This window comes from Sus scrofa, chromosome 10 (assembly GCF_000003025.6).
Source record: "Sus scrofa isolate TJ Tabasco breed Duroc chromosome 10, Sscrofa11.1, whole genome shotgun sequence".
Lineage (NCBI taxonomy): Eukaryota > Metazoa > Chordata > Mammalia > Artiodactyla > Suidae > Sus > Sus scrofa.
This window is the reverse complement of record NC_010452.4, coordinates 39529455-39544384: the sequence shown is the minus strand read 5'-3', so window position 1 is coordinate 39544384 and position 14930 is coordinate 39529455. Positions and strand designations below refer to the sequence as shown.

Genomic DNA, 14930 nt, shown 5'->3' with positions numbered 1-14930 from the left:
ATTTACATTTGGGGCTTGATCCATCTCAGGTTATTTTGTTGTGTTGTTATTTAGCAGGTCTTCCATGTTCCAGATGTCAAGAGACAGCAATTCAGTTTTTACCATTAAGTAAGATGTTGACTCATTGATGCCGTTTGTTTGAGTACATTCCCTGTGATTCCTAGTTTGCTGAGACTTTAAAAAAAAAAAATCACAAGTCAGTGTTGAATTTTTTCTACTGCTTTTTCTCCATATATTGAAATGATCCTGATGTTATCTATCATTCTGTTAATATGGTAGATTCCATTGATTGTCCAGTGTTAGGTCTGCCTTTCTCATGATCTGGTAACTTTAAAAATATATATATATTGTTGAATTTGACTTGCTGATATTATCATTAAGGAGTTTTGTGCCTGTACTTATGATGGATATTTTGTCTGTAGTCTTATTCAGTAATGTATTAGAGTTTGCTATTATGGTTGTACTAATGAATTAATTAGTACCAATGAATTAATAAATTTAAATGAATTAGCTATAATTCCTCCTTCTCCTTGCAGAAAATGTTTATGTAAGATTAGTTTTATTTCATTTTGAATGACTGATAGGCTTCATCAGCCATCAAGGCCTGGAGCTTCTTTGGCAGAAGGTTTTAAAAAATAAATTTGATTTTAATAGATGCAGGACTATTTAGATTATTTTGTCTCCTCTTGTTTCAGCTTTGCTTCATTGTATTTTTAAAGAAATATGTCCATTTCATCTAAATTGTCAAATATGTTGGCATTTAATAGTGCATAATATTCTCTTATCCTTTTTAATATCCATAGCATCTGCAGTAATAACCACTTTTTCATTCTTGGTGATTTTCTTTTTTTTTTTTTCTTCATCAGTGTAACTAGATTTTTAAATTTTGTTTGTTTTTTTTTATTGTCTGTCTTTTTCTGTTCTTTACTGTTTTATATGTGAAAAGGATATGTATTCTGCAGTTATTGGATGTTATGTTATACATTATTAAATAGACCCAGGAAGTGGTAGTGTTGTACAGATCTCCTGTGTCTTGCTGATATTTTGTCTAGTTCTATCAGTTATTGAGAGGCAGTCAGATCTATTTAATTGATCTCTGATCTCTGCCTTTTAATTGGAATATATAAACCATTAACATTTATTGAATTAGTGAACTGACTGAACTTAAGGACAGTTTTATTATTTCTTTTCTTTTTATCCCGTTTTTTGTTTTCTTTTTCTTGTCTACTTTTTTTGAGAGGGGAGATTATTTGAATGCTATTTAGCATTCCATTTTAATTTACCTGTTAGCCCTCTGCTTATATCTCTTTGCATTACTTTTTTACTGGTTGCTATAGAGATTACAATGTGCATATGTCTGACCAGTCACAGTGTACTTAATGTTAACTTTGTGCCATTTCACATATAGAAATCTTGCAATCATTTAAGTCCCTTTAGTTCTTTTTGTGTAGTTGTCCTATGTATTACATTGTCATACAAAAACTCCACATTTATCTTACATATTTTAAAGAACTTAAGGAGAAAAAAGCATTTACTCAACTATTTATTCTTTCTCTTCTTTCTTCATTCCTGAAGATATATTTCCTTCTTCATATTTCCTTTCAGCCTAAAAAAGTTTGTTTAAATATATTTCTTTTAGAGCAGATCTGCTGATGAATTCTACTAGTTTCTCTTCATCTGAGAAGGTCTTATATCACCTTTAATCCTGAAGGATATTTTAGTTGAAGGTATTTTCCTTGAGTACTTTAAGGATATTATTTCATTGATTTCTTGTTTTTATAATATACGGTAAGAATTCTGTAGTCATGGAAATCATTATTCCCTTGTAATTTTTTTCTAAATGCTTTCAAGATTTTTTTTCTATGTCTTTGGTTTTTAGTCATTTGGTTATGATGTGTCCAGGCATTATTTTCTTTGAGTTTATCCTATTTGGGATTTGTTGGGCTTCTGAAATGTGCATGTCTTTAACCAAATTTTAGCATTTTGGGGTCATTATTTCTTCAAATTTTTTTGTTTGTTTTTTAAGACTCAGTCTTTTTTCAGTATCTTCTGGCATTCCCATTAACACATCTGTTAGACAGTTCAGTATTTTCATGCAGGTCCCTAGGGCTCCATTTATATTTTTTTCAATCTTTTTTCTCTTTGTTGCCCAGATTTTATAAGTCCTATTGATCTATCTACAAGTTCTCTGGCTTTTTTCCCTGTCATCTCCATTCTGCTACTGAGCCCATCTAGTGGTTTGTTTTTGTAAAATATTGTATGTTTCAGATCTAAATTTTCCATTTTGTTCTTCTTCATATTTCTATTTCTCTACTAATTCACTTTGTTCTTCATATTTCTATTTCTCTACTAATAGCTTCTATTTCTCTACTAATTCATATTTTCATTTATTTCAGGTGTTTTCCTTTACCTTATGAAGCACAGTTATAAGCCTTTGTCTCATAGTTCTAACTTTTGGTCCTTCAGGGTTGCCATCTATTATCTTTCCCTTTGAGAAATACATTACCTTATTTTCTCAGTTCTTTTATGTTGAATAATTTAAAATTGCCACTCTGAGTATTATAAATGCAATGTTGTATCAACTCCAGGTCCTATTACACTATTCTAGAGAATACTGATGTTCTTATTTTAGCAAGTAATCAACTAGTTTATGTTTAGACTAGAAGTTTTCTCTTATTTTTCAGTTCTCTAAACTTCTGCTGTGCTTGTTTGGGCCTGCTACTTGTGTGTGTAGTGCAAATCTCAGCTCAGTTCTCTAAGCCTTTTCTGCATTGGTTTAGGAGTGTTGCTTGTGGGTTAGGCTGAGACTTTGTGTATCTAATCTTAGTTCATGTCTTAAAACTCTGCTATGCTGGTTTGACTCTGAACTACATGTGTTTAGCTTAGGGATTATTCTTAGACTAGAATTGGTTTGTGCACAGAATTAGAATATTTACTTCTCCAGCTCTCTCCCTTCCTGGATTCCTTCCATACTCTTCAACTTAGAGGGGCTTATTTCCTGCCCCGCCCCACCCACCCCCCGTTCTTTTTCCCAGAAAGTCAGGGCTTGTCTTGAAATTCAATCACATATTCTACCATGTTGTTTTGTGAATGACCCCACCCATAACGCAAAGCTAAGAGGAAATAAAACTCTTCCCTGTGGAGGTTACTCCCCTCACAGTCTACCTACTTTATTTATTTTTCAAAGTCCTCAAAACAAAAGTAGTTATTTTGGGTCCAGAGTTTTTTGTTGTAATCAGCAGGAAGGATGGACTATAGTCAGTTTTTCACTTGCCATGTCAGCACTGTAATTCCTTAGATTTCTTGTTTTTCGGTGTTTGGTTTGTTTTTTGTTAGTGGTAATGGTGGGATTTTGTTTTGTTTCGGGTTTTGGGTTTAAAGTTAATCCTTTATTCTGTGGTCCATTATAAATAATTCAGTAGCAAATAATTGCTCAAGAGACAAAATTACTCAAAGTTTAGAAGTTCACTTATCTTTCAAGAAGACATTTGTAATTTTGAAAAGGAGGAATAAATAGCACATAGAGGTCTGACTCTGATTAGTAAAACAAAATATTGATGGCATACACCGTGCCATGTGTGGAGTATAGTAAAATAATTTTAGAGTTTACTTTACAACCTAGTGGGCAGTAGGCTTGCTTCAGTGAATAAAGAATCAATAAATAATGATAATATTTGCAAAAGAGAGGAGTTTTTCCTCAAGGGGTGAAATGCCATTTTCATTTAATTAACATAGTATATAGCCTCTTCAAAATAATTAATAGCATAAACATAATGCAATTTAATTTTGAATCTATCTTCAAATCAATATAACTTTAATATGGACGGAAAAACCGAATTAATGACATTCCTATATTTTATTATCTAATTTGCTTTTTTAAGTTTTAAAATCTCGTTTAAGAAAACTCCTTTAAGCAAATACATGATAGTTTCTTTTTTAGTCATTTCCTTAGGGTGGCTGATGCAGACTTTTCTAAACTCTTTTTAATTAAATCACAGATACCACCAGACCAAGAAGAAGCCAGGAGAGTGATGGCGTTGAATATATTTTCATTTCCAAGCATTTATTTGAGACAGATGTACAAAATAACAAGTATGTGGCAGCTTCTTAGAATATTTGTGGGACTCTCGTTTTTAAGCAATATGCCTATGTATCCAGCTACAGATGAATTTTCACCTTTACAATTGGATTTGAAACTGATAAAAAGATAATTCCATTTGTAGTTATTACAGTCTTTGCCCATAATTTTTAATAACCTAGAGCCACTGTTTCTGCTAAATTGAATGCCTAGGGATTATTTTGAAGAATGAGGGAAGGTTGCTGGTATACTAGTGTGACACCTTTCTACCCTACTAGTTGGATCATAACATAGAATTTGGATAGAACTTTATTTTAAAAACTAACCACTGATCCCCAATTCCCGTCTTTTCCACACTCCTCCCCTATTGGCTCTTCAAAAATTGAAATAATGTTCATCATTATGCTTGTACCATATCCTTTAGCTAGCCCTAAAGTCTCCTTTCCCCAGGTTTTCCATTTGCTTAAGCATGACTATTACAGGGTATCAGGGAGCAATATGTGTTTTAATGCAGGATTGTGGGATTTTATTGAAACATCAAAATGCCTTTTTTTTTGCATTTGGTGCAGCGATTGTGTTTTTATAGCACGTAATCTGCTGCTCTGGTTCCATTAGCCACCAACCAACTCCTCGAGTTCTAAAGCTGAGCTTGGTTATTTTTTCATGTGCAGTGAAATTTCAGTAGTTTCTATTGTTCAGCTTATTCACTGTTTTATTGCACGGCATTCTGAAAAAGAGGTGATGGAAGACATTAGAGTACTGCTGGACTAAAGTACTTTTTTCTGCTTAAGTGTAATACAAGCAAGTGTTACTGATTTGAAAATGTAAAATAGAAGGTTTTTTTTTTTGAAATTGACATTCTGGAGTACTTGGACTGATTTATTTTGTTTAAAGCAGTTAAAAATTAGATGTTCAAAAAACATACTTCATGTATATGCATTATGCCTTGCCATACATATATATACACATATATATGTATATAAAATTTACAAATGATTCTGATTTTCTACAGGTTTATTGAATATGGCGAATATAAAAACAATTATTATGGCACAAGTATAGACTCGGTTCGGTCTGTCCTAGCTAAGAACAAAGTTTGCTTGCTGGATGTTCAGCCTCACGTAAGTGAACAATGAACTATTCAACACCCTTCTGGGCCCACATTTGAGCCGTTCAGTATGGGGTAAATCTGAAATCTACTCACTTTAGACTTTCCTAAGGCAACAAAAGCATTTAGATGTAATTTAGGAAGTCTGCTGAAAAGAAAAAAAAAAAAAAGACTATTATTATTAGAAAGAGGGGTCAGGGAAGCCTTGAGATTTTTATTTGTAGGTCTTGTTTAGATTCGATGTTTGCCAAGTATAGTGACTCTTAGATATTTCTTCCATGTATTTTGTATTTAAAAAATATGTGTATAATGTATTCGTCGGTATGCATTATTCTCAGAGTTCCTTGGTGCATCTGCACTGAATGGAAGTTCCTGGGCGAAGTGGTCCAATCGGAGCTGCAGCTGCCAGCCCACGCCACAACCCCAGCAACCCCAGATCCAAGCTGCACCTGCAACCTACACCACAGCCTGCAGCAACACTGGATCTTACCCAGAGTGAGGCCAGGGATCACCCCCGCACCCTCACAGATCCTAGTTGGGTTCTTAACCTGCTGAGCCACCATGGGAACTCCTCGGTGTTTAACAGTGGACATTTGGGCTCTTGGTTCTGTTTCACTGATTTTGGTTCTGTAACTATCCTAGAAGAGCAACCCTTGGCAAGAGCCCAGGCATCTCCCAGGAACTGTCCCGTGTGACATCTTAGCGCAGCTGTTGGGTAGAGCTGGCAGCCCCCTGGGAACTCACAGACATTGGATGTAGTGCCAGTGGATGAAACGATCCATTTCCTGGTCCCCCAGTAGAAACCCAGCCCACAGCATTTTCCTGGTTACCCACAGGGCGTGTTGAGGTCCTTCGTGAAAAGCAGGAAGCTTGCCCTTTAAGGGGCCCCTAAAGGGTAGAATGAAAGAAAAGGGGAGACCTCAGCTGAGATTAGGAAGAGGCTGAAATGGGACAGTTGGGAGACTTCCATGGAAAGAAAGTTACTTAACTCATAGCATCTTTTGGGTATTAGATATAAAACCAAGTTTCATGTTATTTTTAGCTGCTTCTGTTCAGTATTAATTATGGCATATGTCAAAGCATTTTTAAAGGCAAGCTGTATTCTCCATCTTTTCAGAGGGGTTTATTACATTTAATTGTCAACAACTGATATGAATTGAATTGAATGATAATATATTGAAAGACCTACTAATTTTCATTAGGAAATAATGTTAACGAATTTTCTCCCTACAAGGAAAATTCAGTTTTATTATAAAAGTTCACTCCTGGAGTTCCCGTCGCGGCGCAGTGGTTAATGAATCCGACTAGGAACCATGAGGTTGCAGGTTCAATCCCTGCCCTTCCTTGCTTAGTGGGTTAAGGATCTAGTATTTCCGTGACCTGCAGTGTGGGTTGCAGACACGGCTCGGATCCCGAGTTGCTGTGGCTCTGGTGTAGGCTGGTGGCTACAGCTCTGATTCAACCCCTAGCCTGGGAACCTCCATATGCCATGGGAGCGGCTCAAGAAAAAGGCAAAAAGACAAAAAAAAAAAAAAAAAAAAAAAAAAAAAATTCACTCCTGAATTATGTAGAACTATGACAAAATTTATTTTCTTCCTTGCAGACAGTAAAGCACTTAAGGACACTAGAATTTAAGCCCTATGTGATATTTATAAAACCACCATCAATAGAGCGTTTGAGGGAGACAAGAAAAAATGCAAAGATTATTTCAAGCAGAGATGATCAAGGTGCTGCAAAACCCTTTACAGTAAGTATGATGCTGCTTTGCGGAACATGCATAAGCAGCACTTAAAATCCTGTATGCAGGAGGGACTACCTTGGGAAGACTACACTAGATGAAGTTGTGATCCAAACATCCATGCAAGATAGACTTGTATTTAGGTACATACATTCTGGAAGTAATTGCTTTTTGTGCTTCTGTGAATGGATCTTCATATTACATTGACTCAAAACCATTTCGTATGCTATTGCACATACTTATAAGAGATTTGTAGGCACACGTAAAAATCAGACCACTGAGTTTTCAACTAGCCTTCTTTTTTAAATTTTATTGAAATATAGTTGATTTACAGTGTTGTGTTAATTTATGCTATACACCAAAATGATCAGTTGTGTATAGATATATTTTTTCATATTCTCTTCCGTTATGGTTTATCACCGGATATTGACTGTAGTTTCTTGTGCTCTACAGTAGGACCGTGTTGTTTATGCATTGTATATATACAGGTTTGCATCTGCTAAGCCCAAACTCCCAAGCCACCCCCACATCCCTCAACCATAAGGCTGTTCTCTAAGTGTGTTTCTGTTTTGTAGATTTGTTCATTTGTACCATATTTTAGATTCCACATAAAAGTGATATCATATGGTACTTGTCTCTTTCTAACTTCACTTTGTGTGATAATCTCTAGGTCTATCCATGTTGCTACAAATGGTACTGTTTTGTTCCTTTTTATGGTCAACTAGGCTTATTATTATTACTACTACTACTATTTCTTCTTTTTTAGCCATACTGGCGACATGTGGAAGTTCCTGGGCCAGTAATTGAATCTGAGCCCCAGCAATGCCCAGTCCTGCACCCACTGTACTGGGCTGGGGATCAAACCTGTGCCTCCACAGCAACCCAGCTGCTGCAGTTGGATTCAGCTAGCTTTATTTTTAAAGGGAAAAACACCAAAGTTAGTTCCTATCACTCATTAATAGTCTAGATGAAAAATTTAGTAATTTTCCCTTTTGTCTCCTTGCACCAACTTCGTATTTAGCATAGTAAAAGAAAAACCATCATTTTCAGTTGGTGTAAGGCAAGTAGACTTGTATTATTCAATAATGATATTTGAAGTTAGTTAGAAATGGCAGCTGGGATACATCAGGGACTAGAATGACTTCTGGCAAGGCCTTTCATTGTTTTTTGTTTTTAACATGAAGATAATTTGTTCTACTTTGGGATTAAAAATAAGAAGCAAAGAAATGTAATGTCAAGAGCTCCTTTTCCCCTCCCACTCTTAATGAATGACTCTTTAACCATAGTCTATATTAATGTGTAAATTATGTGGCCACCACATAGATTATGTTTTTAATTCCCAGTATTTGAGAAGTATCTGTTTTCTACAGTTTTGACAAAGTACAACCATCCTGAGTAGATACTGTTATGATGTTAATTACTCAGGAACATCATATGTGAGTTGACATCATAAACATCAAAGGTATAAAATTAAAACATAAAATCTTTGTTGTTGTGACACTCACATGTGGATTCTGAAACAACTCCAATATGTTGCAGTCTAAAGAATGATCATACTATTTATTAGAGTATTGTACTATTTAAAGGTTTCTCACTGAAGACAATAAATAACAGTCTTAAGATTTAACTTGCATTTATGTTCATAGTCCTGTTACATAAGCAACTAAAATTCTTCCTGGTTTCAAAAATGTGCGTATATACTTAAAAAAATTTTTTTTGAAAGGTGAGTGTGAAGGGCCCTGACCCACTTCTGCAGAGACGTATATAGAAGGACCTGGTATTAGTGTCCTTTTATAAGTGGATCCAATTCTGAAAAAGTGGTTCGTTATGCATTCCTTGCTACGAATAAGCATGAACAGTGCAGTCAAAGCATCAGAGTAAACTGTTCTCCTCTCCCTGTATCTATTTTAATACTGAAATATCCTTGCAGTGATAAGTGAGTGACTGATGAACCTCAAACTCGTAAGGTTGGACTCTTGTCAGAGCAGTTTAGTTACAAGCAAATCAGAGACAGTAGTAGACATTCAGGCTTACTGAAGATCTAGCAGTTAAAAAGGATAATTTTCTTTCATGGCTGAAGTGAAATAGTGAACACAAAACAGCAGCATTAGGTCAACCAGTTGTTTGCACTGATGCGAAGTAATGAAATTGCCTGTTTAATTTTTTTTAAATACTTCCTTTTGTAGGAAGAAGACTTTCAAGAAATGATTAAATCTGCCCAAATAATGGAAAATCAGTATGGTCATCTTTTTGACAAAATTATAGTAAATGATGACCTCACCGTGGCATTCAATGAGCTAAAAATGACTTTCGACAAATTAGAGACAGACACCCACTGGGTTCCAGTGAGCTGGTTACATTCATAAGGAAGAGAAATTGCCATAATTTCCTTTTTGGTAGCGTGCACGACTGAATCAGTTACCCTGGTGGAGGTAGGGGTTTTTAATCTGTATCACTGTTATAGATGTAAAATCTTGGTTAAAATCAAATGTTGTTTTTTTTCTATCTTCTTACAGCCTTATTTCAAACATAGTGTTTGAGTAAGATCCAAGATCAAAATTTGCACAGTACTGTATTCTGAGCAGAGCTTTGGACCTTCGGGTTGTCTTGAATATGTATCTGTTTCCAAGGTGAGGAGGGACTTTTTAGAGAGACAGAGCTAAAGAATATATATGAGAGTTCAGCGCTTCAGCTGGTCTCAGACCCAGTCACTGGCATTGGGTTGCATGTTCGCTGCTGATTGTTAACTCTGTAGCCTTGAGCAGCTCCAGTCAAGCCCTCTTTGCTGTCTTTGGGGTGGATTATACTTTTCTAAAAGTGCAACCTTCTCCTTATTGAGACACAATCAATTCACAGGGTGTGCATTTCAGAATCTTTCTTTAAAGAAATTCCTGCAAATTTGCCTTAGTGAGTGGCCTTGTGTCATAGCTTGAGACGGTCTTGTGAGCGTATGTATCAGTGACTCAACAAATGGTTAATAAGAGAAGGTGGACTTTTAAAAAACTATTACATAGGAAACCAAAAACCTTTCCGTATGGCTTTATCTTAGTAAGAATGGTGATATCTTGGTGCAAGTAGTGATGATGAAAGACATTTTTATTTGTAAATCCTCAGACATTTCTGGAATCCCCAGAAATTCTGGAACCAGTTATCTGGCTATGGATTTTTCCCACTAAATTAGAAGGATGATTCTTATTCTAAAAGGAGGTTCTCCATGTTACTGATACAGTTTAAGGAAATGGGATCATTTTTCAAATATGTGCAGCTGACCACCATATATTTAAATTGCCCTGTAAGATGTATTTTAGAAAACTTGGTATGTAAAGTTAACTTATTTGTCATCGAAATATTTCTTAATACTGGCCAGATACCACCCTAATCTTGCCATTTTTAAAGAAACTTGAGAAAGATTCTTATATTGTAAATATTTAGGTGGGATCTCTCATTTTCCTTTGATACTACTGATCTTTGGCGAGTAAATTAAACACCAGAAATGTCCATTCGTTGTGTAAGAGAAATGTTCTCCCATTCTTGAATGCAGTTAGACCCTGCCAGTCAAAAATCATTGCATCTGTGACTTTCAAACAGAAAAAAAAAAAAGATTTATTTTTTGTTGATTTGTAAAGAGAGTTTAGATGTCCTGTTTAAAGAAAAATAGAATGTAGTAACATTTTATATATTTATGAAATAGCTGAAAGGCATATTTTTTTAATTATCAAAGGGGATATTCATAAAATAAATGGTATGGAACAGTGTCAAAATTTAAAATAGTAGTTTTATAAGTCAAGGTCGACATTCCATGTAAATATTTGACCTTTATCTGTACACAGATCCACAGGTGTGTCATGGGTGCCCAGTGCATTTCATAGCATGATTCACTGGATTTCCTTCAGACATGTCCTATTTCACATCTTGATACACACAGCAAAATAGTGAGATAACCAGAGAAGGTTACTTAACAACATAATCCACGCAGGAAGGTCTAAGCTAATTAAATAGTAATAAGCAGTGTCGTTTAAAAAGGGGTTGGGAGGGTTGCCAGATCTGATACTGAAGCCACACTTTAAAGCGGTGTGGCTGGTCTAAGAAAATACAAACCTTCCTTAGATGGTTTGGGTAGAATAGACTCTGAATCCTGACTGAAATTTCCGATAAATCCAGACTTCCTATGCAAAGAGTAATAGGAAATGACATAATTTAGGCAGTCCGAATTCTTTGTTCCAAACGAATCCACGGTTTGTTTTTGCTTTGGTTTTTTTTTTTTTTTTTTTCCATTTGCAGCTCATTGTCTCAATTCTTTACTGCGGGCATAGAAGTTATATAGAGTGGTGGAAACAGTATCCTTTTTGGTGGCGGTGGTGATGGAGGTGTTATAAAAATGTAATTGTCCACCCGTTCTCCATTTTTACACTAGAGCTGAACAGTAATTTTTAAAATAATGAAAAGAGGCACTTTGGCAATATGAGAAATCTTTTATCAGGGAATATACATATATAGTCTTGCAAGTGATGTTGACACGGCCACTTGAATGCTCAGAAAGAGATTCGGTTAAAAATTTCAAAAGGCAGGGCCTAGCCAAGGGTTTGTTGATAAATGTTGCAAAGGGCCCTTGATTCTGTACTTGATTCTACATACCGACTTCACTTTCTAGCAGGAGGGGGCTACTTCTTTAGGCAGCCTGCTCCCAAGACAGTGTCAGCACTATTTGAGAAAATAGGAGTATTTATTTTTTTAAGTCCATATATTTAGAAATCCAAGATCAGGAAGAAGTCTATATTCCCATCATTAACAAAGTAGAATTTTTTTTAAAAGATGATATTGAAATACAATTTCTTACCATTATTTTACTTACCAATACAGATGTTATCGATATCTTTAAGGCTGGCTTTCCCGGTGTTGTGTAATGACTGAGTGTATCTAAATTGTAATAATTTAAAATGGACAAACATGTAAAACAAAACTGTTGTTAAAAGATTCCTAAGGATATAGATTTTTATTATTTATTTTCTTTTTGACTAGGAAGAGTTTATAAATAAATGTCATGGAAAACCTTTGATCTTAATAAAGTATCTTCAAATTATGTGTGTACATACTTGAAAATTGTCCTTGCACTTGGTATCTGCGACACAGTTTCCAACAGGAGAACAAATTCTGTTTTTTACCGACACCAAGTGATTGATTTGAACTTGCTATGTTAGACATTAAATTTTGGAGTTCCCATTGTGGCTCAGTGGGTTAAGAACCCGACATAGTCTCCATGAGAATGGGGGTTTGACCCCTGGCCTTGCTCAGTGGGTTAAGGATCTGGCATTGCCGCAAGCTGTGGCATAGTTTGCAGATGTGGCTCGGATCTGGTGTTGCTGTGGCGTGGGTGGTAGCTGCAGCTCCCATCTGACCCCCAGGCTGGAAACTTCCATATGCTGCAGGTACAGCATTAAAATGAAAGAAAAATAATTTCATATTTGTTTCGAACGTGAATGGGTTTCATCAAGGTTGTTGGAGAGATGAATTCACCAGAGAGGAGGGTGGCTGATCCTCGCGTCCATGGTGGGAACACCACCTCCCGACCCCCCTCAGCCCCTACAACCCTTCCCATCAGGAAGCCTTCCCCTCCTCCTCACCCAGGATCCAGCTAGGCCAAGCTAAACTTTTTCAGCTGTGCCTCTGAGGACACACTGCCACTTGCTTATCCAGACAAGCTAGTTATAATTAACATTGGCCTTGCTCCAGCAGTTGAGCCAATGAGCCCGGCTCTGCTTCCGCTGAGAGACTGTAGGAAGTAATAGGAGCAGCCAGAATTGTTGAGTTCAGTTTCTGGCTTTGCTTAGTCCTACTTTTACAACCTCATTTAGTCTCACTGGTCACTCATTTTTCTCATCAGAAAAAAAAGGAGATAATAATTGAGCTTATTACCTCATAGGATTGTTGTGGGCATGCAATGAAAGCATGGATCCATGTAAAGTGCTTGGAACAAAACCTGGGATAGATGTATTCAATAATCATGAGCTCAGGTTTTATGATACTCACTCTCACATCACAATTTAAAAGTAGCTGGAGTTTCTGCTATGGCCAAGTTGGTTAATGATCCAGCCTGTCTCTGTGGGGGTACTGGTTCAACTCTTGGCCTGGAAAAAATTTTTTTTAAATTTTTAAGTTAAAAACAAAAAATAAGTTCACGTCATGGCTAATCAGTTACAAACCTGACTAGTATCCATGAGGTCTCGGGTTCATTCCCTGGCCTCACTCAGTGGGTCAGGGATCCGGTGTTGCCATGAACTGTGGTGTAGGTCACAGACGTGGCTCGGATCTGGCATTGCTGTGGCTGTGGTGTAGGCCGGCAGCTATAGCCCCAATAAGACCCCTAGACTGGGGACCTCCATATGCTGTGTGTGCAGCCCTGAAGACAAAAAAACAAATCAGACTATTTATTTATTTATTTGCTTTTTTTTTTTTAGGGCCACACCCTCGGCATATGGACGTTCCCAGGCTAGGGGTCTAAGCGGAGCTGCAGCTGCTGGCCTGTGCCACAGCCACAGCAATGCCAGATCTGAGCCTCATCTGCAACCTACACCACAGCTCATGGCAACACAGATCCTTAACCCACTGAGCAAGGCCACGGATCGAACCTGCAACCTCACGGTTCCTAGTTGGATTCATTTCCGCTGCACCACAATGGGAACTCCTGAAATCAGTATTTTGAAAAGAGACCTGCACCCCTATGTTCACTGCAACACTGCTCACAAGATCCGAGAAAAGGAAACAAGTTTCCATCAACACATGGACGGATAAAGGATGGGGAAATACACACACACACTCATATGCGTGCGCACACCCAAAGAAATATCATCCAACAATTAGGAATAAGGAAATTCTGCCTTGGAGGACAACATGTTATACCTTAAGGGCATATGCTAAATAAGTCAGAGGAAGACAAACAGCTATATGCTCTCACTTATATGTGGAATCTTAAAAAAGTCATAGAAATAGAAAGTAGAATGCAGTCACCGGGGTTGGAGGGAAAAGGGGAGACACTGGGCAAAGGGTACAAATTGCCAGTTAGAAGATGAGTAAGTTCTGGGGATCTCCTGTACAGCCTGGTGACTAAAGTTAACAATACTGTATTGCATACTTGAAAGTTGCTAAAAGAAATCTTAAATGTTATCCACACACACACACACACACACACAGAAATGTATTTATGTGAGGTGACGGGAGTGTTAAATAAACTTACAGTGATTCTCATTTCACCATACACACATATATCCAATCATCACATTGTCTACCTTAAGTTTTCACAATGTTAATTATATCTCAAGAAAACAGGAAAAACATGTTCTGTTTAAAATGTTACCATTAGGCTGTTTACTTGCTGCTGAAAGCACCCCCGTGGAAAGCCATGTCTGGAGTTCCAGTCATGGCTCAGCGGTAATGAACCCAACCGGTATCCATGAGGGTGTGGGTTTGATCCCTGGCCCCGCTCAGTGGGTTAAGGATCTGGCTTTGCTGTGAGCTGTGGTGTAGGTCACAGACGTGGCTCATATACCTAGTGGCTGTGGCTGTGGCTGTGGCCGGCAGCTGTGGCTCTGATTCAACCCCTAGTCTGGGAACTTCCACATGCCGTGGGTGCAGGCCTAAAAAGACCCAAAAAAAAAAAAAAAAAAAAAAAGCCATGTCCTGCAACAACTCAGGCCACTCCTAGTACTTACTTTTACTTACTAAAGGTGGTCTTTTTGCTGTCCTGTTCTGTGCCCTTCAATGATACAAGGAACTTTAAAACATTCTGGCACCTACTGAGTAAACTAAAGCAAGAGACTCCATTTAAATTTTATTTTTCTTGGGTTCACTATTCATTTCTTCACCATATGGATAAAATTTAAATTTGGAGAAACTTGTTCATATGTTTTTGGATTTACGAATTGATTGTGGTTGTGAGTCTACTATTTTGAATGAAGTTAATACCTCTTTGTTTAATTTGACTTGGGCTCTAGTAATATCTTAAGGTTCCA

The 14930-nt window shown here is 36.9% G+C and overlaps 1 protein-coding gene and 1 long non-coding RNA gene across 9 annotated transcripts in view; one reads left to right on the top strand and one right to left on the bottom strand.

The window, feature by feature from the left end:
* MPP7 (membrane palmitoylated protein 7) overlaps nt 1–12011 on the top strand; it is a 265984-nt gene extending 253973 nt beyond the window's left edge. For all 8 annotated transcript variants that reach the window (XM_021064727.1, XM_021064733.1, XM_021064732.1 and 5 more), the window contains 4 exons: nt 3999–4092; nt 5091–5199; nt 6790–6933; nt 9111–12011. In XM_021064727.1, the coding sequence (XP_020920386.1) occupies nt 3999–4092; nt 5091–5199; nt 6790–6933; nt 9111–9290 (527 nt within the window). In that variant the 3' untranslated portion in view covers nt 9291–12011. The remainder of the gene's footprint in view (nt 1–3998; nt 4093–5090; nt 5200–6789; nt 6934–9110) is intronic.
* Nucleotides 4077–13167, bottom strand: LOC106507912. The gene is made up of 5 exons (XR_001304288.2): nt 12952–13167; nt 11777–11841; nt 5931–6074; nt 5283–5334; nt 4077–4805 (listed from the first exon to the last, which is right to left on the bottom strand). It is a non-coding gene; the product is annotated as an uncharacterized LOC106507912 (long non-coding RNA).